The sequence below is a fragment of the Uncinocarpus reesii genome, genomic scaffold (genome assembly GCF_000003515.1).
Source record: "Uncinocarpus reesii 1704 scaffold_2 genomic scaffold, whole genome shotgun sequence".
Lineage (NCBI taxonomy): Eukaryota > Fungi > Ascomycota > Eurotiomycetes > Onygenales > Onygenaceae > Uncinocarpus > Uncinocarpus reesii.
Window position 1 is genome coordinate 2,757,935 of NW_003052499.1, and position 23,603 is coordinate 2,781,537.

Consider the following 23,603-nt stretch of genomic DNA (forward strand, 5'->3'; position numbering starts at 1 on the left):
TTCCTACATATGTGCCCTTCAATCTGTAATATCAAAGTTGCGAAGCCGTCGAAAGGCCTGGTAATACAGCATGGCACAGCAGCGAAGAAGAAAAGAAGAAAGAAAGAAGCCGGACCAGCAGTAGCAGGACTGAAAGAAGTGGTTACAATAAGTGGTTGCGATGGTGATACGATGTTGATGCTAGCTTTTTGATGCGAAAAAAGTCGTGGGAGCCGTTTGAGCCTGCTGGGGTAAGCAGATTTTTGGCACTACGACCAAGGCGACCCGCTTATGTAATCAAATCTATGGGGCCGCCACGTGACTCCGTCGATGGCACATCACAAGGCCCTCGTTCAGAAGCTCTCCATCGAAAGGTTGCAGTGTTGCGAGACACGCTTCGGTTCTGCTGGTTATTTACTTCTGAGTGCTAATTCTTTTGTACAATTGTTTCCTTTTCGTCACGATATTCAGGAATGGTTTCATAGCTTAACACTTGCGTCCAAACACATTTCCGTCGAGTTCATCTTCCAGGTTATCTTACGCGCCCCTCGTCACGACCGCCTCTCCTACCTAAGACCCGGCCGCAATCATGGGCGTTCCAAAGTTCTTCAGATGGCTCTCAGAGCGTTATCCAGCAATTTCGCAGCTCATTGCAGAGAATCGCATTCCCGAGTTTGACTGCCTCTACCTCGACATGAATGGGATCATCCACAACTGCACACACAAAGACTCAGACTCGCCCACTTTTCGCATGACGGAAGATAAAATGTTTATCGCTATATTCAACTATATTGAACATCTTTTCGGCAAAATCAAGCCAAAGAAACTTTTCTTCATGGCGATCGACGGTGTCGCCCCTCGAGCGAAAATGAACCAACAACGAGCTCGCCGCTTTCGGACGGCGTTAGATGCAGAAATGGCGAAAGAAAAGGCAATTCGAGAGGGAGTCGAGATGCCCAAAGAGGATGCTTTTGATAGCAACTGCATCACTCCGGGAACGGAGTTTATGGCGAAGCTCACGAAACAATTGAAATATTTCATCAACAAGAAGGTATCAGAAGATGCAGAATGGCAGGGAGTGGAGGTCATTCTCTCGGGTCATGAGGTCCCGGGTGAGGGAGAACACAAGATTATGGAATATATCCGACAGTCGAAAGCCCAGCCGGGCTATGATCCGAACGTCCGCCATTGCTTATACGGTTTAGATGCTGATCTAATCATGTTAGGTTTATTAAGCCACGACCCCCATTTCTGTCTACTTCGTGAAGAAGTCACATTTGGCAGGCAAAGTCAAAAGAAAGTGAAGGAGTTAGAGCATCAAAATTTCTACCTTTTGCATTTATGCATTGTTAGGGAGTATTTGGAACTTGAATTTCAGGAATTGGAAGTAGAGGGAGCTCTGAAATTCGATTTCGACATGGAGCGGATAATTGACGATTTCATTCTGATGGCTTTCTTTGTTGGCAATGATTTCTTACCCAATCTTCCGAACTTGCATATAAACGAAGGCGCATTGGCGTGGATGTTTAAGGTATACAAAGAAGTTTTACCAAAACTGGATGGATACATCAATGAACGCGGGCGGATCAATTTGGATCGCTTGGGTGTTCTTCTCGACTCGCTGGGCGATGTCGAGTTCCGGTTCTTCGAGGCCGAGTATTCCGATGCTCGATGGATTAAATCCAAACAAAACGTTGGAGAAGAGGTCCAGGATATCTCACGCGACCCTAAAACCCTAACCATCTCCCCAGCCCAGAAACATATTCTCAGCAAAGTCAAAAAATACATCTCTCATTGTCCGGTTAATGACGATGGCCAGTCCATTCCGCTGGACCTCTCGCCGTCTCTTCCGGCAAGGGATAGGAAGTTCGTTGAGCAACTCGCGGACGACCTACGTATTCCTTGGGCCTCGGTAGCCAACGACCATGGCGATCGCTTCTTGAGACTCCAGCTGCCTTCGAACCAGAGGACGGCAAACGATGATGATTCAGGCGATGAAGACGAAGAGGCCCAGATCGCCGTGCTGCGCGTTCTCAAGAAATATGACAACGCGACGGTCAAGGAGACTACTGCGGAAGATGCTCAACAAGCCGCAGAGAAGAAATACGAGCAAAAGTTCCAAGAGTGGAAAAATAAGTATTATCAGGAGAAGTTCGAGTGGGGCACAGACAACGAGGAAGAGATGCGAAAGTTGACCGAAAACTATGTTCAAGGCCTTCAATGAGTTCTTTACTATTATTACCAAGGTGTAGCGTCGTGGCCTTGGTTTTATGAATATCATTACTCTCCGATGATATCTGATGTGAAACGCGGTTTGGGGGCGGATATGGACTTCAAACTAGGCCAGCCTTTCTTCCCATTCCAACAACTTATGGGTGTGCTACCGGATCGTAGTAAGAAGATAGTACCAGAGGCCTATCACTCATTGATGACGTCTCCCGACTCTCCTATTATCGATTTCTACCCTCGAGATTTTGAATTGGACATGAATGGGAAAAAGATGGAGTGGGAAGCTGTTGTTAAGATCCCATTTATCAACGAAACCCGCCTTTTGAATGCGATGGCCACAAAGGAGCACTTGCTCACGCCAGAGGAAAAATCAAGAAACAGTTTCGGCGTTACGCTGAAGTTTACTCACTCGCCTGATATTGAATTTACCTATCCTAGCTCGCTAGTGGGCATATTTCCGGATATCCCCAAGTGCCATTGCATAGAAAATGTCTACGAGTTGCCAACAATGGAGGGACTAGAGCCCTATGTTGGACTGGTAGATGGCGCTAAAGTGGGTGTTGAGGCGCTGGCCGGATTCCCCAGCCTGAAAACGTTGCCACATTCAGGTCAATTGGGCTTCCATGGCGTTACAGTGTTCCAGCAGGAAAGCCGCAATGAAACTATGGTCGTTACTCTTATGGAATCAGAAATTCGCGCGCGTACTGAGATTGCCAAGGCGAAAATAGGGAAAAGGGTGCATGTCGGGTACCCTTTCCTTCACGAAGCACTGGTCGTGTGCGTCTCGGACGAGCTTTTCGACTATGTTCAGGTGGACGGTGAGCAACATATTGTTCCAATTCCGCATGGCCCTGGGCAAATAGAGCATTGGAAAAGAAAAGCGGACAGGATTGAATCATATTACAGCAAGAGGTTGGGCATGATAATTGGCGAAGTAGAGTCGATCGTGCACGTCCACGTCCTAAAAGGCCTTGTCAAAACGGAGCTTGGAGCTACTGTAAAAGAATTCGCAGAAATTCCCGGTATCGAAACGGATTACGCCTCGCAATTGATCGTGGACGAAGTTATCAGCCAGGACGATCGCTTCATTGAACGGGAGGCAATTCCTATTGAGGAGGAATTTCCAGAGGGCACCAAGGCTTTCTTTTTAGGCGAATTCAACTATGGCTCTCCGCTACATATTACGGGCCATGAAGACGGCAAAATGTTCGGCCTTGTTTCTACCATCAAAGGCTCAAAAGGAACCCGATTTCGGCCGCGAGCAGGTTGTTATGGCCGAGAAAGGGTTTCCCGTATACACCAGCTTTCGCAGTTGCCCGAAGTTTACGGCTAAACCCACTGACGGTTGCCAAAATTACATCCTCGTTCTCCGTCATGTCGGAAGGCAAGCGCGTTAATTTGGGATTAAATCTCAAATTCGAAGCGAAAAAGCTGAAAGTGTTGGGCTACTCCCGCCGCGGGCAAAGCGGGTGGGAATTCAGTGAGAAAGCAATAAGCCTTCTACAGGAATACATGATCAAATTCCCGGATTTCATTGCAGGAATTCAGCGAAAGCCCCAAGGAGACCTTTTTGAGCCTACAGATTTCTACCCACCTGAAATCGCGGCGGCTAAAATTAAAGAAATCCAAACTTGGCTGAAGTCCGTGGAAGCGAAAAATTTCGAACGGGTCCCCTTGGAAGCTGAACAACTTGACTCGGATGTCGTGGGCGCGATTGAAGCTGCCGCAGATGAATGGTTTCGTCATAAGCGCACCGGCATTCCCCAGAAGATAAAAGGCGTTCCACGGAATGCTGTCCTGAAACCTGCAGATGCTGAACATCGGTTGGGAAATCAAATATTCGGCCTTGGTGATAGAGTTATTTATGCACAGGATTCCGGCAAAGTTCCAATTGCTACTAAAGGTACCATAGTTGGTTTGACGCGTACAGCTAGAACAGTGCTGCTAGATGTGATCTTCGACGTTTCTTTCATGAGTGGCACTACACTTGCCGGCCGTTGCTCGCCATTCCGCGGCCAAACAGTTGCCGCATCCTCGGTGTTGAATCTCACATACAAACAACTTATTGCCATGACTCGAGCGTCCAATGAGCAGGTCAGGGCACAGCAACAAGCTCCAGCTCAACAAGGCTACGGTGCTCCTCTTGGTCCTGGTGGAGCAGGACAGTTGAGGGACGCTCCCACGCCGCCACCATTAAGAGGGTCATATCGATCTGCCGTCAACGGGCAAGACAACTCAAGAGGAATGGCCCGTGGGCGCGGTAGTCCCCGTGTTTTGCCATTCCGTCATCAACCGCATCATGATCACGCACCACCCCAGGCGTCAGAAACCTCCCCGGGACGGAACTGGCGGGGCAACGGCCACCACCACCACCAGCAGCACCATCACCACCAACAGCAGGGCAATGATAGCACTCGTCAGAATACGGACAGTGAAACGGCCGCACGCCCAGCGGCGTCTCGCGGTCGTGGTCGCGGAAGAGGAGGAATCGGATCAACCCAGCTTCCTCATTCGCGTGGTGGGTATGTATCTGTGGAGAAGGTCGACCCTGGTGCAGGCGTTATAATGAATAACCCGAATTTCAGGCCAAGATCTCACAATGCTGTTCCACCCCCTGCAAACTTGAACCAACGGGGTGCATACCGCGGTAGAGGGTTTGCTAATCGTGGATCCCCACGCGGGAGAGGTCGTGGGAGAGGAACAGCGACTGCTGAGAGCCAAAAGACCTGATACATATTTGCCAATTTTACGTACTTGTATGCACACTCTCCGCCTCTCTCCATATTGTTCTTGTATATTCTCTCGCTGGTTTGTCTACATTAGGAGGGGGGATGGTCTGTACATTTCTCTGGGTTCCCGGGAGTGCGCCTCTAGTACGGATTCACAGAGGTATCACAGTCTTTGGTTGCCATATCTTAAGGCACGGAAGATAGTTTTGTTTGTGTCAATAGAACCTAGCAGTGCTGTAGCTAGATGCGCAATGGAAAAATATGACCAGACAGCCATATTCCTTTTTATGAACTTCTACATATAGGGGTTCATCTTGAAATTTCACCGTCAAACAACACCACATAAGATTAACTTATGGCGTACTCGATATCATTTCTCGACTTAGATGATCAAATGACTATTGCTTCAGGTTGGAGTCCAACTCCTAGCACTTTGTGACTGAGCCTGCGATGTGAGATACAGATTGTCCATAGATATATGAAACAAAGACTGGCCATCCATACAGAACTTCGTTACAGTAGGCGAAGGCAGAAACGGAAGGGCGAGAGACTCTTTGACGGACAATATTGGGGAGGCGACGGTCCTGGCCCTATTTGTTTGCCTATGACCTGATCACTGATAACCGTATCCGCGAGTGCAGTCGTTGCCAAGTGAGATCTCCTTACTCGTATGAATCATCCGAAAACCGAAACGCTTCCTGTATGGCATCATTAGCAACAGCAGTTTTTCATGAAGAATTTATAGTTCAGCGCACCATTGGAGCATCCAGCAGCCCAGTTCTTCCCTTTTTCATTCCATGCCACGCAGCTCACGACCTTGATATCGCTACCAACAGGCACAGAACTTATGACATTGCCACTTAGAACATCCCAGGCAAAAACGTGCGCCCCCGGACTCTCATCGTTCGGCTCACTGCCGCTAATGACAGCACCGTCTCCCTTTGCGAAGGTCGATCTTATCCGTAATTCTGTATTTTTATATGCCGGCTTTCCTGCATCTTCGCGCTCGCCACCGAAGCTCTTCAATACTGAGCCATCTGCTCTATCCACGATCCGTATCCGTCCGTCAAGGCAAGAGGCCAGGACAACATTGCCATCTGCTGAGCACCGTATGCTTGTAACAGGATGGCCCATGACATCGACCTTCACCACCCCCATGCGCAAGTCATATGTACGTATTCTGCCGTCATAACTCCCGCTTATGATGCTGCAGGTGGGCGTGTGGATGCGTATCGATGACACAGTGTCAGTAGCTTCCGTCAAGGTCTGCATAGGTTTCGAGGTCAGGGAGCGGGTATCCCAAATCTTGACTGTAGTATCAGCGCTTCCTGGATTCGCCAATTAGCAAAAGTATACAGTGACTCTTCTCGTAGCCATGTCGTTTCTCCCATCCGGTCCAGGGACTTCATACGCAAGGGACGTTCATAATACCATCCCCGTCCGGCTTCTTAAAAGTCCTGAATCGAACCTATCGTGACAAGAATATAGCAAACACCTACCAGAGACAACAACCGAATCCGCCTCGCCCCCAAACTCCACCGCTTCCACCCTGGCATCATGCCCACCCCATCTCCTCACCGTCGAACCCGTTTCCACATCCCACAAGAACACCTGCTTATCTCCGCCCACGCTCACAAACCGCGCATTATCCGTCGTAACCGCCAGGTCGAGCACCGAGTAGCCATGGGCCTCATACTTTTGGATGGGCCTGGTTGTGACGGAGTCTGCGGAGGATGATTGTGGGACTGCGCGAGAGAGGTGGACGTCGCGGTCCGACGAGCCGGTGAGGAGATAGGTGCCGGGGGAGCTGGAGAAGATGACCGCGTTTACCGGGCCTAGAGAGAAAATTTGTGTCAGCTTATGAATCGTTCATCAACGCGTGGTAGAAACCAGTTCAGATGTCGAGAAGGGTGGTGGAGGATCGATTACGCGCGCCAAATTGTTCAATCAAGACTTCTACTTACCATTATGGGTTTTGATGGTATGTAGACGGGTGGTCGGAAAGCTTTGCGTGCTTACGGACATTTAAATGTAGGTGAATCTCAGCATTGAATGCGCTCTTTGGTTCAAGTTGTGGCACTAATTGAATCCGGATGATGAAATCTAAAACCAAATATAGGCACATACTTCTATCACTCTCCCCGAAACCATTGCGGATATGCAAACTAAGGCTAGGATGAGGCTACAAATAAACAGATACCATTATTATCAATGAATCTGGAAAGAATCGCTAACTATTAGGGATATAAAGGCCAAAAGAGCTCTTGGTTCTTTTGGCGTAAAGCCGCAGGGATTCAGTTCGAGGTCAATACGACCTGGCGAAATGAACAAAACTGCCTAAAAACACAAAGCACTGCCATCCAAAGTCGAAGTTCCGAATTGATCAAGCAACGGTCGCGATTCTAACGACGGCCATGGCTGCGTACAGCGGAGCCCTGCATCTGCTCGAGTTCCTGTTCCAGCTGTTTGATGCTAAAAAAGAAGTCAGTATGATTGTGGAGCAGGTTGGTTGAGAGAGCGAGATTGGTCAGGAGCACATACGCAGCGTGGGTGCTTTCCAAGTCTTTGTTCAGACGATCTCTCTCTGCAATGAGTTTCTGCTCCCATTGACGGAATCTCTGTTCTTCGACCTTGACTTGTTCTGTGAATCGCTTTCGTAGAGCTTCTTCCTCTTCCTTGAACTTGGGATTGTCCAACTTCCTTGGGCGAGCCTCTCCGAATTTTCTCGTCTCCATTTGCTGTGCACGGTAAGCCTCGTAATGCTGCTCTTCGGTGGTGTGGATCAAGTCCAACATGTGGGTTCGGATGAGGATGGAGCGGAGCTTTTTGAAATCGCAATGTTCCTCGTTTTCGACCTCTGCAACACCCCAGGCATATTGACGGCCTTTAACAATATGGCCATCAGCAGCCTTGACATCCTTTTCCGAGCCGATCACAGCGAAGGGCATCGCGGCCATGAGGCTGCGGGCGTGTTGAGCAGCCTGTTCGTCGTCCTCTTCGACGGGAGGCTCGTAGATCTTGATGCCCTGTGCTTCGATAACGGCGCGAATCTAAATTCAAGTCAGCAAGAACAGCCCCAGGACTCCCACCCATCAAGATTCATACCCGTTGTTTGAAACGTGCGAGGTCGGAGGGTGTCAGAGTGTCGGCTTTAGCGACGACCGGGATCAAATTGACACGGGAGCTAAGACGCTTCATAACCTCAATATCTAGCGGTTTCAGTGTGTGCCCAGTAGGTCGAATGAAGTATAAACAAGCATGAACCCGAAGGTCGATCTTGTCAGTGCGACGAGGTTGTTGTTCCTGCAACATGTACGATTCATGCTGGTCATCAAGGAACTCGATAATTGGCATCCATGAGTCGCGGTTGTTAACGTAGTCGCCAAATCCGGGGGTATCAATAACGGTTAACCGCACTACGAGGAGGGATTAACTTCACATAGCGAACGAGTGCCACGGCTATCTATCTACCTTTGAAGAATTTCTCTTCCAATTCAGCCTTGGTGATTTCGATTTCGACGGTTTTATCGACTTGCTTCTGATGTCGGCGTTTGTGGTCGGCGTAGTTTTTGATTGTGGTTGAGAAAAGCGTGTTGATGAACGTGGTCTTTCCCAAACCTGACTCTCCAGCAACCTGCAGACAAGTTAGCCCGCAATGAGGCCAACGTTCACAGTGGTTTCGCTCATACCATAATAGTGAAAGCCGCGCCTCGTTTCGCAACAATCTTGTGTCTATGCGGGATTAGCTGCCTTGTTTACAGGTGGTGGTGAGGAAACCGAGGACATACCGCTGGTTTGGAAGCTATTCGCGAACTTCAGTGAGCATTGTAGACTCTAACTTTGAGCATCCAGAGCGTACTTACGTTGGCAATCCCGATAGGGGATGCAGTCTCGGATGTGGGCGCCATTGGAAAGCTCTAGTTCCTCGTCCGTGTTAAAACTTCAGGTAGCAATCAACTGAGCGTCTTCGAGGGGTGGGAGGCAAGCGAATTGGAGATGGTGCCAAACAAACCAGGAAAGATTGTGAGGGCAAAGCAAGAGCAAGAGAGCAAGAGAGCGAGAGAGCGAAAAGAATTGATAGCCGGCTGTCTTCTCTGCTGCGTCTCAACAACGGTTGTTTCTCTTCGCTGCTGGTCGAAATGCCCCTGAAAACGCCAAATTCGGCCAAGACCTGGCTTAGCTAAGCACCCCTGATGACACTAGAACCGGATCTGGCCTAGCGTCGAACCTTAGCTCTGTCGGCACGGATTATTGTATATCCGTTATCTCCGATAATAGCTGACTAAGCATATAATTTTTGGGATTTTTGGAGAAAAAAGGACGAGAAGACGAACTGCGCCAGCGGGAATAATTGGGTTCTGGATACTGCTGGGGACCATGAAGACGGATTTCAAGGTACGCTCGACATATCCCGCTTGTCATGCAGCTTCCTCTATGCTGGCCGCTCATACTCGCTAGTTTTCCAACCTTCTGGGTACGGTCTACCGCAAAGGAAACCTCCTCTTTACTCCCGACGGAACATGCTTGCTCTCACCTGTCGGTAACAGGGTCTCCGTTTTTGATCTAGTACAGTAGGTCGCTAGAATCGAGCATTGTGAAGATACTTGTGACTATGCTAATACGTACTCGACCAGCAACAAATCTTACACCCTTCCCTTCGCGCATCGCTCCAATATCGCGCGCATTGCTCTCTCACCCAATGGCAAGCTTTTACTTTCGATTGACGAACAGGGGAAAGCCATTTTAACAAATTTTCCTCGCCGGATAACCATCTATCACTTCTCGTTCAAATCGCCCGTTTCCACACTTTCCTTCTCCCCGTCCGGGCGCCATTTTGCGGTGGGTATTGGAAGAAGGGTTCAAATATGGTGCACCCCATCCACTCCCGGAACCGGCGCCAGCGGCGAGTTAGAATTTGCCCCGTTCGTTTTATATAGAGACCTTGCCGGCCATTTTGATCTGGTACAAAATATACGCTGGTCCGGCGACTCCAGGTTCTTCTTAACCGCATCCAAGGATTTAACCGCAAGAATATGGAGTCTAGATCCTGAAGACGGGTTCGAGCCCACTACGTTAGCTGGTCATCGTGAAGGCGTAGTAGATGTCTGGTTCACGGATGATCAAGAATCCGTGAGAGTCCTGATGCCATTGCTATGAGAAAGAGGACATAAAACTAACGTTTTTTCAGATTTACACAGTCAGCAAGGATGGTGCCCTGTTTCGATGGCAATACGGCTCCAAATCCAATGATCCTGATTCGATGGGCGAAAATCCCGATCTTCGTTGGAGAATAACGAAAAAAGACTATTTCATGCAGCAGAACACGAAGCTCACTTGCTCAGCATTCCACCCGAAGACGAATCTCTTGGTTGTAGGATTCTCGAATGGAATTTTTGCCCTATATGAATTGCCAGAATTCAACCAACTACATCTCCTTAGGTATGTCACACCAAAAAGTCATCCGTACCAATTACCTTGAAAAACAGGTATGCTAATCTTAAGCAGTGTTTCTCAAAGCAATATAGATTTTGTAACAGTGAACAACTCCGGCGAGTGGCTGGCGTTTGGTTCGTCCAAACTTGGTCAACTATTGGTATGGGAGTGGCAATCGGAATCTTATATTTTGAAGCAACAAGGGCATCTGGACTCCATGAATTCCCTAGTTTATTCCCCTGACGGCCAAAAAATAATCACCGCCGCCGACGATGGGAAGATCAAAGTCTGGGATATCAACTCTGGGTTCTGTGTGGTTACCTTTACGGAACATAGTGCATCTGTCACTGCCTGCCAGTTCAGCAAACGAGGGAACGTCCTGTTTACGGCATCTTTAGATGGCTCTGTTCGGGCGTGGGATCTAATACGATACCGAAATTTTAGGACATTCACCGCGCCGTCGAGACAGCAATTCTCTTCTCTAGCGGTTGATCCTAGCGGAGAAGTAGTGTGTGCTGGCTCCTTGGATTCATTTGATATCCATGTCTGGTCCGTTCAAACGGGGCAACTTCTTGATCGGCTAGCGGGCCACGAAGGACCGGTTTCATCTCTTGCGTTCGCTTCAGACGGCAGTCATCTCGTCAGCGGTAGCTGGGACCGCACCGTTCGGTTATGGAACATCTTCGCCCGGAGCCAAACCAGCGAACCCTTGCAGCTACAATCCGATCTCTTGTGCGTAGCATTCCGACCTGATGGGCAACAAGTCGCTGCTTCGACACTCGACGGGCAGTTGACCTTTTGGTCGGTTAACGATGCTGCTCAGCAGGCGGGTATTGATGGCCGGCGTGATATTTCCGGAGGTCGTAAGATCACGGATCGCCGTACTGCAGCAAACGCAGCTGGCACGAAATCTTACACAACGATAACCTACAGTGCAGATGGGTCATGTCTCCTGGCTGCTGGAAACAGCAAATATATTTGCCTATACGATGTTGGAACAGGCTCTCTAGTAAAGAAGTTTACGGTGTCTGTCAACACGTCGATTGATGGAACATTGGAATTCCTCAATAGCAAAAACATGACCGAAGCTGGGCCACGAGGCCTTATTGATGAAACCGGCGACGCATCCGATCTCGAAGATCGAATCGATCGCACTCTACCCGGCGCAAAACGGGGAGACGCAGGCGCGCGCAATACCCGTCCCGAGATCCGCGTAACTGCTGCTGCATTCTCTCCGACAAGCCGATCATTCTGCGCCGCATCAACTGAAGGCCTCCTTATCTACAGTTTAGACACTGATTTGTTATTCGACCCCTTCGATCTCGACATCTCAATCACACCAGATAGCATCCTCGCCACCGTAGCAGCCGCCAAAACTTCCGCGCAATCAAACGCAAATCCATCAGACTCCTCGTTCCTTAAAGCCCTAATAATGTCTTTCCGCCTAAATGAATCTTCCCTCATCCGCACAGTCTATGAATCCGTCCCACCTCGCGACATTCCACATGTCGTCCGCTCCCTGCCCACTGTCTATATAACCCGTCTCCTTCGCTTTGTGGCCAATGCCGCTGACGAAACCCCTCACTTGGAGTTCAACCTACTCTGGATTCGTGCCCTGCTGAGTATACATGGACGATATCTCAAGAGCCATTCTGGCTCGTTCGCGGCGGAATTGAGAGCCGTTCAGAGAGCTGTGGATTCGATCAGAGATGATTTGAAGAGGTTGGTTGATAAGAATATGTACACATTGGACTATTTGTTAGAGAAACCCGCCGTTACAGCCTCTTCGGACTCTACGGCCTCTTTGGAGAAGAAGGCAAGATCTGCTATCGGGGCAGCTAACGGCAATGGCGTTGATGCTATCAGTGAAGTGGAGGACGGTAGCGAGGGAGAGGGCGAATGGATGGGAATAGAAGACTAATGACCTTACCAGCGGAGCTGAAACATATTTGGTGGCGTCTGGGTGTCTGCTAACTGTTTGTCTCTGGAAATCTTCTTATGTTGCTCTTTGGTGCTGTGGGAGTAAGCTGCGCAAGGAAACGCCCTGAATTGGCCCAAAATTTTTGATCCTGTAGATTAATGCATCTTAAAATAAACTACATTTAATAACGCCCAGAACTCGCAGCATAGCAAGCACTAAACAGTGATACATGTTGAGCCGAACGCCATGGAAATAAGGAGAATATACGGATATGCACGAGCTAAACCCAGTTCAACTTCTTCTTCGCTCACCGTCATCACTGTCTTCGTCGCTAACCCTAGCTCTTTTTGAGCCACGCGCCTCAGAACCTTCAGCTTCTTGAATGCCATATCGTTTTTGGCCTGCGCCCGACGCTCCGCTGGTGACTTCAGCGATCATGCCTTCAATACCAAAAGGATCCGCTGTGTCCTTCTCAAACTCCACAGGGCCGTCTCGAGCCTATGACGAATGAAATAGTCAGTATGAATAGATAGAATTGGAGTTCCACCCCGACGCCACGGATAGACGGGAACTCGAGAGTGGGAATTGCTTACCTCTGCTTCGGCAGCGCCTTTAAATCCCTCTTGAGCACGCCCAAGGACTTCAAAACGGTTACTTCGGTTTATTTTATCCATTTCAGCCCCACCGGCTTCTTCATCGTATTCATCCTCGGCCTGTGCTCGCGGTCGATAGATGCTATTGATGGCATTCTGAGCCGCGAAAAGCGGTTTGTCATACGGATTATCTTCATTGAACCCCGAGTCAAACCCACTTGTCTGATTGAATAACCGTGAATCGTACATGGTCTCCGAGCTCTGAGTCGGTTTCGCCAGGCCCAAGGCAATCTTTTCAGAAATATCCCGATTTTGCTCCCTGGCCATCATCTGTATTCGTCGCTCTGCGCCCATTCTAGATTGACGGAGCTGTCGCTCAGCTTCCTGTCTGCGTTCACGGCGCATACGCTCACGCTCTCGGGCTGCTTCCTCATCTTCGCTAGGGGATGCGGAACGAGATGAATATGGGGACGGGCTCCGGCTACCGCTAACCGAGCGTGCACGAGATTCGCGTCGACCACTCGTCGCAGCAGCTCGTGCATCTCGTGCCTTTTGAGCTAACTGCCTTAGATGCTCTTCCTTCTTCGCCTTCTCTTTCTCCGCTAATTTTTGTTGCATCTGAGCTCTCTGTTTCACCTCTTCTCTGGCATGGCGGTCGGCCGTGAACAGCGCCTCTGCGAACTGAGCGAATTTGTCATTTATTGCAACGTCCTGTAATCCACGGCCATCTGCAGCCAACCGTTTATCTAGCGGGACAGTGTATCCTTTTGGATTCTTCCAATTCGACACAGGAGGGGGGATTCTCCATGCTTCTTGATCTTCGGCAGTCAATTTCCTCGGCGGAGAATGCATGACCGGGGGAGGGGGCGACGGCGGGCCACGAGGGATCTTCTTGTGCTTGAACTTTGGTGGTTCCATTGGATCAATCTGTTTTTCCACAATCTTCATGATTCTATCATTTTTCTTGCTCGTATCTCCCATCTGATTCGCAGGCGTATATCGCACGAACGTAGGCTCACTCCTCTTTCCAGTGTTGACATTTTTGGGTTTCTGCGCAGCAACAGCACCAGTCACCAGTTTATCCAACGCAGCTTTCGTTTTCTCCATCTGCTCCTGGACTTCTTCTTTCGAGGGGCGGTCTAAGGATATTTCACCCATGTCGACACGCTGACGGAGCGGGATCAAGTCTTTAAAAGAGGCATGCACAATGCGACCTTCCGAGTGACCCTGCCGAGCGATCGCGTCGTATTTAACCTTGCCTTCGGCATCGACTTGAATCGCTAACGCATTGGACTTGGTCGAGGTGCCCTTTCGACCCATGTCAAGAGGATACTGTGCAACTGGGATTTCGGGGAATGCACCCCCGTCTCCAAAATCTTCCGGAGCTCGTGGCCGCCATCCTGCGCGCTTGCCATATGCTGGTGGGCCCGTTTGCTATATGAGATAACAAGCTCGGTCAGTTGTGGTTCATAGATGCGGTATATCCATTAAGAAGCATCGAGCCAGGACCGACCTTGAGTATTAACTGAGACTCGTCAACGGAACCTGCGCCGACAACTCGGGGCCCACGCGGTTGGGTATGGGGAGGCGGTCTTTCATGCTCGCCCGTGTATTTAGGTTTTGGCAATGATTTGAAAAGGCCCTCGGCAATAGATGCCATTGTCTAATATAGATTAAATGCTTGGAATGGTTCAACAGAGTGCACTGAAAGAAAGAATGAAACAGATTTCGTGATCAACGCTTGCATGGCGATGATGCTTTTGCGAAAGTTGATAATGCCTGCTGGTTTGGTCTAAATGGCTGCCCGTAGCGGCTAGCTGGCTGATTACTAATAAAGAGTAAGTTAAACCGCCAAGCCACAAGTCATGTGCCACATTGAGGTCAAGCCACAGCCAGGCAGTGATATCGGATTCGATTCCACTGAATAGCGGTAAATGTAAAGAGTAAATGCAGGATATTCGTGGTGCAGCAGCTGCTGGCTACTACATGGCTCATTAGAGTTATGGACCCTTTCTTCCCAAGCTAGAATGAAGTGTAGACAGTTAAAATCAACCAGTGAAGTAGTGCATGAAAATAACGAGTCAATTTGGTCTTCATGATCAGCTATGCCTGTCTGTTATTACGGTGAAGGTGGATAGGGCTCTCTCAAGGGGGAGCTCTCACAACAGATAAACCCCTTGAGGATGTTTTATTATTCACATGCTGCATCATCCATCAAAACATGGGTTGTCTGCTGTGACACTGATGATCATTGAATAAAGAAATAGGGTTCCCCTGAGTGATTCTGGCATTGTCCGCTCACCGCAACTTGCCGTTCCTGGCTGGACTTCTACCCCAGAGCCCTATCCCCCGCTCCAATCGTGTTGTAGCCTTCGAATCAAGTTACGCAGAAAAAAGCAAAATAAGATAGACTAAAGCCTTAATACATCAGCTTATGTTGGAGTCAGGTGCGACATAGCATAGGACTTAACAAACATTGCGCACAGGGGGTACTCACAATAAAGACGTCACCGATAAGTTTACCATCTAAGTAGCCGGCTGGCGAACAAAGTATGGGAACCCAGTGCTCGAATAAACCCATTTCCCAGGCTGCAGATTCTCCATGATATCATTTGTGGTGCGAAGAGTGTAGGAACCGTCAATTTCTCGACACCACCACTGCTGACCATCGGCCGGCTTGTATGGAATCATGCTCTGAGGTCGCGTTGCCCCAGTGGCTTTTGCGATAGCAATGTTTTGCGCATCGATCTCGGCTCGAGTCGCACCAACCCAAGGAACAGCTCCAGGAGATGCTTGAGCCACCGGTGCCATGCGGGCCGGGGGCTGATAGGCTTGAGGCTGCGGAACATACTGGACGTGAGCTTGCTGCTGTGCTGTCTGGAACCCGAAAATGTCAGCTTTTAATCTAAGTATAAAATTGAAATTACATAAATAAAACGAGACGGGTCGCTGTACAATGGGGACTGAGCCATAGAACTGTTGAGTCATGCCAAAATGGACTGTCGGGGTGGCTGAGGTATTGCTTGGAGGAGGTGGAGCTGGAGGTTCTGCAGCATTTTGCCCTGGGGGAATATACTGATAGAGGATGGGTTCCTTGGGGATTTTTGGTTCCGAAATGGACGTTCGGTTCGGTTCGACGAAACCATACTGATAGAACTGAGCCATGACGACCCAGGAAAACAGGGGTGCGGCGTGTAGGACGACAGTGCAATAGGACTGATATCAAGCTTGGAGAGGAAACAGCAGAGGTTACAATATCAGGTTATGTGGGAAGCAAGAGCAGGAAAGTGAAGGTAGTGAGAGAAGCAAGCGAGAGAGAAGGAGAAGATAAACAGAAAACTGGCGTCACACCAAGCAGGATGTTGCAGGCAGGTCCAGCACGCGCATGAAAAATTCCAGGGCTCAAGGCGCAGGCAGCAAACCAACGCGGGAGATATCAGCATCATTTGAAATCAAAAGCCTTACCGCGACGGGATACATGGTATCTCCCGGCTGCACCATATACCACTGCTTCGTCTCCTTCTTCTCCCCTTTCTTCTCTACCTTCTTTGGTGCGTCTTCAATCACAAGACTGCGATATGGGAAACAGCCGAAGCACATCTTGATGGTTTGCGACTCTGGTTCTCTTGACTTGGATCTGTACTGGTGAGGAAACAAGTGATTGTGCAAAGTAGGGCTGGAAGCTAGAGAGTATTCTTCTCCTGCAAGATCGAAGCTGCCGTGAATCTTCAGGTGAAACAATAAGGCGCAGACTGAGATGCCTAGGTGGGGCAACAGAAGAGTCGAAGTGAAGAGGGATGTAAGGGCAGAGATGAGGCGAGCAGAAGCACTTGAGCAAGGGATCCTTCTTGTGCACGTCACTTGAATGTGAGTTTCCGATTGTTTGCGGCCGAGCTGTCACCGATCACCACTATCGTCTGACTCACAAGTGAAGTGGCATCCTGAGAAGCCTTGAAAGTGAGGTTACTCCTCCTTGAATATTGACGTAGTCTTCTCTACCCCGTCATGAGGCCTGCTACGAGCTAATCCAGGCTACAGTGAATCATTCAGCTTTGGCCAGATGCGGGAATGTTTGCAGGCAAAACCTGTGGCAGGCTAATCCGGACATGCTGTGAAACCTCCTCGCTGCAGTCGAAGAAAAAAGATGGGTAACGTATAGCTTGCTCCTACACATGGGCCGGCAGCAAGTGATATTGTACTGAAAAGAAACGATGATGACAGGGAATCAAACAAAGACAAGATATTGTCTTCTGTCATATTGTGCAAACTGCTTGGCTACAGCCTTCCATACTATAGCGGTGAAATGTGGAAAGGCGTCTAATATGTGGGAATAGCAGAGGCATGCTCTCGGTCGGCCGACCGACACTTGGGCCAACCCTTTGTATTCCGGGCAAAAGAGACAGCCGACGCCACCTATTTCTTCTCATCGGAGCGTACCGCATCCATGACTTAACGCCTTGTTGAAGCTTCGAGAAAAAAAAACGAGGCGGAAAATCTTCGTTTGTGCGTGACACTGATCCATTGGTTAGACTAGTGACAGGTAGCTCAACATTTGCAGCGGGAGTGAAGCGTCTCTGAAAGAAGACGTTGCCGCGTGCGGGATATGCCTCTTCCTGTCAAGATCGTCGTCATGAGACTTTGAAGACAACCGGCGACGTGAATCAGTCAAGATATATACCCAAACTAACTATGAAATTAGTCTATCTGTCAAGTGTGAAACCTGCTTCAGGAAGCCGCTCAAACCTTCGACGACCACGCTGGGCTAAACCATATGCGACCGCATGGGAATCGTTACGCCTTCGGTATCGTTCACCTCAACAACATGTTCTGCACGCATGAACTGATATCGTATCCGAAGCACCTTTGGCAATAACGGCGCGGGATCGTAAAATCCCAATATTTGTGACTATGAGAGTGTGAGTAGCCTAGACCTAGGTGAAAGAAAGAATGTCTACCTTCGTGACTTGCCGGGGGATAGTCAACTGCCCTTGATCTACAAGAGCTGCAACAGGAATTGTCACGTCGACTAGCCGCTCGGGCTCGGAAACAATGGTATAATTCCTGTGTTCAGCACGGGAAGGAACATAGCCGTACAGCGCCCGAAGGATAACAAGGCCGTTCCTATCAGACTCCCTCGCCTGTCTTCTCTCAACTTGCTCGCGCATGAGCTCAATAGCTTGGTCACTTTCAGCTTTCCTCTTTGCCACCAAACCCCTCAAACGTTTACGCTCTTTTGCAAGAGCTTGCTTCTGCTTTCGCCGCTCTCTTGGTCGCAAGAAGCCAAATTCAACGATCGAATAGGTTACCCACGGTATGATGACAGCAAGGACACCGACATCGCCGTCTAGATGTTGTAGGGGGCATACTGCAATGGGGATCTTGATCGACTGACCCAGCCTGTGCCACGACAACGAGCAGACTAGGCCCTCACCGCCTTGCACGCCGACACCTAGCCCCATGCGAGTGAAATTACCCACCTGTCGAGACCCAGAAACCATCCAACCAAGAGATAAATCTACACCAACAACCGTTTCAATCTCTAGGCGCACGGCTCGACTAATCCTCGTCTCTTTTTGTGGCCGATATCCCTCATAATTCCATTCGGACCGGGGAAGCTCTTCAGCTTTCCCACCGAAAAAGCTTCGTGCGTAATTCATGGACAGCTGCATGGACAGAGGGGAGGAGTGTAGTTGAAAGCCCCATGTTTCAAGTGGTTCGCCGGTAGATCCATTGGCCCCTTTTCCAGAAAAATCATCTTCGAGTTCTTCATCGTCGTCGTTGGTCCCAGGTCTGTTTTGTGCACGTTTGACCGGTAAAGCAACATATCCAATCTCAAATTTACTGGGATTGTCTAAAGTAAGCGCTTGTTCGCTTTCAGCGGAAGTCAGAGGAAACAGAAGATGCTGAATGAATGAGGGCCAAGACCATTTTCCGCTAGACCAGTTGCAATAGGTCAGGCCGCGGGTGCCGATGTGTCGTGAAATGGATGCGTTTATCGTGGGGCCACATTTAAAGCTCAAATCTGACAATAAACCTTGAACAGTAACATTCAAAGGCCTCGTGCCCTTGACAGGTTGTATTCTTCTCGTGAAAGTTGTATGTAATGTTGGCGCTGGCAACAAAGAGCTGCCAACTTCGACCAAAGAATCCCCAAGAAGTGGAAATAGTAGCACCGACATTGCAGGGCTCTTCTGAGCTGGTATGTGTATTCGATGGCGTAGGGTGGCGCCGAGCGAGATGTTTTTAGCCATGAGGACATGCGGCACTGTAACCTACAGCTATGAGCTCAACAAATCTGTAGAAGAAGGGAGAGAAAATAAGACGAAAAGAAAAGAAAAAGGCTGATATACCTCCTTAGTCTCTTGTTGCTGGGTGGCTTGATCAATGACACGCACCGCGTAGGTCAAGGTCTGAAGCTTTCCTCTAACACCAGTATGGATCTCGAGTTCTGCATCTTGTTCGTTTGGTAACGGGACGCCCTCGTCGTCTTCAGGCTTGTTGCCTTCGCGACCGCTACTTAGCTGCCGGAGCCACAGCAGGGGGGCGAACGGGGTTTTGAAATTGAACCCTAGTGCAAGAGAAGATATACGAGAGAGCGGTGCATCTGGGGCAGCTGAGGGCTCAATCATTCTCATAGCTAGACCATGCGTATCGATATTAATAGAGATGGACCCCTATCGCGGAGTCGGTTAGCCCAGCTCACCAAAAGCGCACAAGCCGCCATTCCAAGGATACTCCAGTAATCTTGAGCAAGTACATGTCGGAATGAAAATTCTCTTGTAGAATTATTTTAAAACAGAAGTATGCGTGAACTGCGAGTTTTAAAAAAGCTAAAGTACTTCTGAGGCGAAAAGTCACGCACCTTTGAATGTACTAATTGCTCAATCGCTTTCAATTCTTGAAGCTTCATCCTTCTCAGGAACCACCGCCGAAACTGCTCTATGTCCATGGTCTTGACGCCAATCTGATATCTTTCAGCCTCTCCGCTCCTCCCGAGTATCCCGCCAACTCCCCATTGATCTTTCACGCCCTGTTCTCCCAGCATATCGTAAACGACACGCTTCTTCGGGTCCATAAGCGTGTCATACGCCTCCCGAATTCTGTCAAAATGTTTCGTTGCTACATCACGCAAGTGCGGAGGTTGTTTATCTGGGTGGAAGCTGAGTGTCAGCGTTCGGTATGCGGAGCGTATCTGGGCTTCCGTTGGTGGTGGGTGGTGCGGAAGAGCAAGCAAGCTGTAATAGTCCACATCGTCTGAGTATGCTGTAATCTTGTCGTATTCTTCTTCCGAATAAGAGCCAAAGCCCGATGCCTCTTCGACGTTGCCGGCGCCTTCGTCAAGGCCTATGTTTTCGTTCCGGGTCGGCATCGCTCTAACCAAAAAGTGCGCCACCAATTCTCGTCAATCGATGTCGTGGCCAATCCGGCGAAAGGAAACAAGTTGCTCCCGCATATTTCCTCAAATGGCCCAAAAGCAACAGTTGATCAATATCGGTTCGGATGTAAGGACAGATCGTTGAATGATAGCAGGCTCTCTTGGCAAACTCAATTGAAATGTACCTGGAATCCGCCTTCAGGCTCCTCAAGAGGCCAGCACTGACAAGGGACAATTGAAGTGCCAGAGATCTGCATCTATAAGCTTGTAACTCACTCCCTGAATTCACTCTTCACATCTTAAGTCAAAGAGAAGATGCCCTTCTCTTTGACTTGCTCACCAACCAGCACGTCACATGACTACATGAGGCTCAAGTGCTTAGTCATATAACATATCTCTTGGCGTGTCAATAAGCACTGCTGCTGAACCGCGACTCTCGTCACTCTTGCTTTCATTCATCTCTGCAGACCCTCAAGCTGTGACCGCTTGAGACAAAGCCCAGTGGTCAGACACTCCAAGACTGTCTGCAAATGGTTCTGTTAAAAGCCCTCGAATCTCCTTCTTTTGTGGCTGGGTCTATCTCATAAATCGGGACAGCCTGACGCGCCGACTGACATTCTCTGGCCAACTGTTCAGGTGTCATCTTTGGTGAAGAAGATGGGTGATCTGGCTGCCTTGGGTGACGTGCCTCCAGTCTACCGAATAGACCTCTCACTTCCCCCAGCTGAACGCTATGTGGAACTAGCAACAATCTATCGCGACCACTTGCATTCACTTACAGGACTTTTCTACGAACTTGCATCATCTCTCCATCCCAAAATCTCGCCAGATTGGATTGAACGCGCTGCCCGCTTTTTCCTAAGGAGATTGTGCACGCATGAAGAGACAGAAGAGATTCGGGGGATATCTAAAGTCACTGGGATTGATATGTATTTACTCGTATCCTTCAATGTGCTTCTTGATCTGTTGATGGGCTGCACAAGTGGTGCAGCCTTAACCAAAAGACACTCCGAGGACCCTACAATGCTGCATTTTCGAACCTTGGATTGGAGCATGGACGGCTTGCGGAAGTTGATAGTGCAGCTTGAATTTGTCCGCAGCCCAGACACTGAAACCGTCCTTGCTACGAGCATTACGTACGTTGGGTTCGTGGGCGTGCTGACTGGTGTGCGCAAGGGACTTAGCATCTCCCTCAACTTTCGACCAAACCATAACGCCAATAGCGTATGGGGAAATTTCAGATTTTATGGCAGCCACCTCCTGGTTCTTCTTGGTATTCGACGGTCAATATCGTCCTTACTTCGACAATGTCTTCTTCCATCTACGACCTCAGCACTGCCCTGGAAGGGCTGGCTTCTTAAAAGGACTCCGCCGCAAGCGCAAGACATTTCTCTGACGGAGATAAAAACCTCTTTGCCGAAGGTTCCGACTACTGCTGCCTATTTGGTTTTTTGTGATGGTACGTCAGCCATAGCAATGGAAAAAGATTTGCGATCCGCCGTCGTCCACTCGTCGTCATCTTTTGTTGTCGCAACCAATAGTGACTTTGAAACCACGTCTCCCTCGTACAAGCCACCTACCGGGAATCATTCTGGCTTACAAGCGACAAGTAACGAAGACTTGACGATTGTCGACCTTATAGAGGACAGTAATGAACGGAGGGCATGCATGCAAGCTAAATGGGACAGAAAGGTACAGAGAAAAATGGCCCAGGTGTCCACTAAAACCAATATAGCACAACCTCAAGCAGATACAACAGCGCGTCGAAACCCGCAACGAAATACATCATCCAAATATGCGTCCAGACTGTCCACAGATCTTTGCGAGACTTCTTCGAGTTCTGTGATTCCGGACGTTCAAGTTACAGTGACCCCAGCTGAACTTATCAGATGGACAACAACGTATCCTATCACTAATGAAATGACCCATTTTTCGGCCATAATGGATCCTTCCAAAGGAAAGGTCTACTGGATGAAGCGATATGAAACACATATTGCCTTGGATAACCTAAATACTTGAGATACCCATACGAGGATAACGCTACATTGGCGGGTAATGCACTATTTGGATACAAGAAGAGAAAAGAAAGTCAGTCCTTGCAGATCACTTGTGACTTCCTTCCTTATGTTCGATTTGCTGCAGCCTGAACGCCCAAATATTCAGTGCCACATTTCATTTCCTTTCTAAACAGAGTATTCCGTACCCATCAAGATATGCTACTTCAAAATTTTCTCGTAAATTCTTGGCCAAACCAAGCCCTTGACTGGGAATTTTGAGCTAAAATACCCTACAATGTTTCTGGAAACGCGTCATTATGGGCAACATAAACATACAGTAATACCAGATGTACCATATGCATGTTGGTGCTACCAACCAACTACAACGGTGCATACAATGAAAAGGGTCTCACGGTTTACCCCCAGCCTAGTTGCGATTGTTCACCCGTTGGATGCAAAGGGCTAATTCTGTACGGGGACAATGATTTCATGCCACCAGGCTTTGTTTCAGGAGCCAGTGGCATTTGTTTGCTGCTGCATTAGGGTAGATTCCAAAAGCTCGGCTTGGTACCTCTCGACAAAAAGCTGGTGTATGTACAACATTCATGCACCTATATGTATGTATGTGTACATACATATAATCATTTCTTGATCTTGCCCGGAGAAAGGTTCCACTGTTCATGCTGTGTCTTCCTCTACTAGCAACAGATGGAAGCTGTACTGTATTGCAAACAGCGAAATGCCAATATAAAGGTTGGAATGAACCAGGTGCGGGCCTATAACTATGAAGTTGTTCAACAGACTATCCCACCATGCAGTTTCTCCTTGCCTTTATGCTCCTTGCAGTTTTTGCAGGCTTGCCACTTACTTTCTCCATTACTTCTGAAAAGCCTGGCTTAAGAAAGATCACTCAACGGGATGAAGACACTATATCGGGTGCGGGCAATCAACAATATTCTCATAACTTGCGCACACTTCCCCTTCCGAAACACATGACCAAGACTATGACAAGCAACAAAAACGGAAACTCCGATATCATCGCTAATATCGTGATTGACAATCGAACACCGCGGATCTGGGCCAGGAAAGGGCGTAGCCTTCCGAATATAAAACCGGACGATCATACCCAGCACGCTCCTACGGCCGGTGCGCGGACCGAAACCATCACGCGAACCCTGTACAATAACCCAACCCCAACGCCCAAAGCGAAGGTTGTTGCACGCCAAGGTGAAAATACCGGTGAAACGAAAAAGGGAGTCGACAGCACTAACACTGGAGAGGGTAAAAAACGCGTTAAGAATTCGGGTCGGAACTGGTTAGACTAGGCGTAAGGAAGGGAAAATATTC

At 48.9% G+C, this 23,603-nt stretch overlaps 8 protein-coding genes across 8 annotated transcripts; 4 read left to right on the top strand and 4 right to left on the bottom strand.

The window, feature by feature from the left end:
- Nucleotides 1–568: 568 nt before the first annotated feature.
- Nucleotides 569–4,938, top strand: UREG_03913 (uncharacterized protein; the record flags this gene model as incomplete). The annotated part of the gene is made up of 3 exons (XM_002544350.1): nt 569–2,169; nt 2,374–3,473; nt 3,521–4,938. 3 exons carry the CDS (start codon nt 569–571, stop codon nt 4,936–4,938), a joined length of 4,119 nt encoding a protein of 1,372 aa, XP_002544396.1.
- A 2,401-nt stretch (nt 4,939–7,339) lies between these two features.
- Nucleotides 7,340–8,845, bottom strand: UREG_03914 (cell division control protein 12; the record flags this gene model as incomplete). The annotated part of the gene is made up of 6 exons (XM_002544351.1): nt 7,340–7,409; nt 7,479–7,987; nt 8,043–8,353; nt 8,409–8,571; nt 8,627–8,683; nt 8,801–8,845. 6 exons carry the CDS (start codon nt 8,843–8,845, stop codon nt 7,340–7,342), a joined length of 1,155 nt encoding a protein of 384 aa, XP_002544397.1.
- Nucleotides 8,846–9,314: 469 nt separating this feature from the next.
- Nucleotides 9,315–12,291, top strand: UREG_03915 (periodic tryptophan protein 2; the record flags this gene model as incomplete). The annotated part of the gene is made up of 5 exons (XM_002544352.1): nt 9,315–9,332; nt 9,396–9,508; nt 9,572–10,067; nt 10,126–10,376; nt 10,443–12,291. 5 exons carry the CDS (start codon nt 9,315–9,317, stop codon nt 12,289–12,291), a joined length of 2,727 nt encoding a protein of 908 aa, XP_002544398.1.
- A 291-nt stretch (nt 12,292–12,582) lies between these two features.
- Nucleotides 12,583–14,544, bottom strand: UREG_03916 (nuclear protein SkiP; the record flags this gene model as incomplete). The annotated part of the gene is made up of 3 exons (XM_002544353.1): nt 12,583–12,789; nt 12,885–14,318; nt 14,398–14,544. The coding sequence occupies 3 exons, from the start codon at nt 14,542–14,544 to the stop codon at nt 12,583–12,585; spliced, it is 1,788 nt and encodes a 595-aa protein (XP_002544399.1).
- Nucleotides 14,545–15,410: 866 nt separating this feature from the next.
- On the bottom strand, nt 15,411–16,049 carry UREG_03917 (uncharacterized protein; the record flags this gene model as incomplete). The annotated part of the gene is made up of 2 exons (XM_002544354.1): nt 15,411–15,757; nt 15,812–16,049. 2 exons carry the CDS (start codon nt 16,047–16,049, stop codon nt 15,411–15,413), a joined length of 585 nt encoding a protein of 194 aa, XP_002544400.1.
- Nucleotides 16,050–17,815: 1,766 nt separating this feature from the next.
- UREG_03918 (uncharacterized protein) lies at nt 17,816–20,253 on the bottom strand (the record flags this gene model as incomplete). Its single annotated transcript, XM_002544355.1, has 3 exons — nt 17,816–19,156; nt 19,235–19,558; nt 19,747–20,253. 3 exons carry the CDS (start codon nt 20,251–20,253, stop codon nt 17,816–17,818), a joined length of 2,172 nt encoding a protein of 723 aa, XP_002544401.1.
- Nucleotides 20,254–20,916: 663 nt separating this feature from the next.
- UREG_03919 (uncharacterized protein) lies at nt 20,917–22,278 on the top strand (the record flags this gene model as incomplete). The annotated part of the gene is made up of 2 exons (XM_002544356.1): nt 20,917–21,712; nt 21,734–22,278. The coding sequence occupies 2 exons, from the start codon at nt 20,917–20,919 to the stop codon at nt 22,276–22,278; spliced, it is 1,341 nt and encodes a 446-aa protein (XP_002544402.1).
- Nucleotides 22,279–23,068: 790 nt separating this feature from the next.
- UREG_03920 (uncharacterized protein) lies at nt 23,069–23,581 on the top strand (the record flags this gene model as incomplete). Its single annotated transcript, XM_002544357.1, has 1 exon — nt 23,069–23,581. One exon carries the CDS (start codon nt 23,069–23,071, stop codon nt 23,579–23,581), a length of 513 nt encoding a protein of 170 aa, XP_002544403.1.
- Nucleotides 23,582–23,603: the final 22 nt, after the last annotated feature.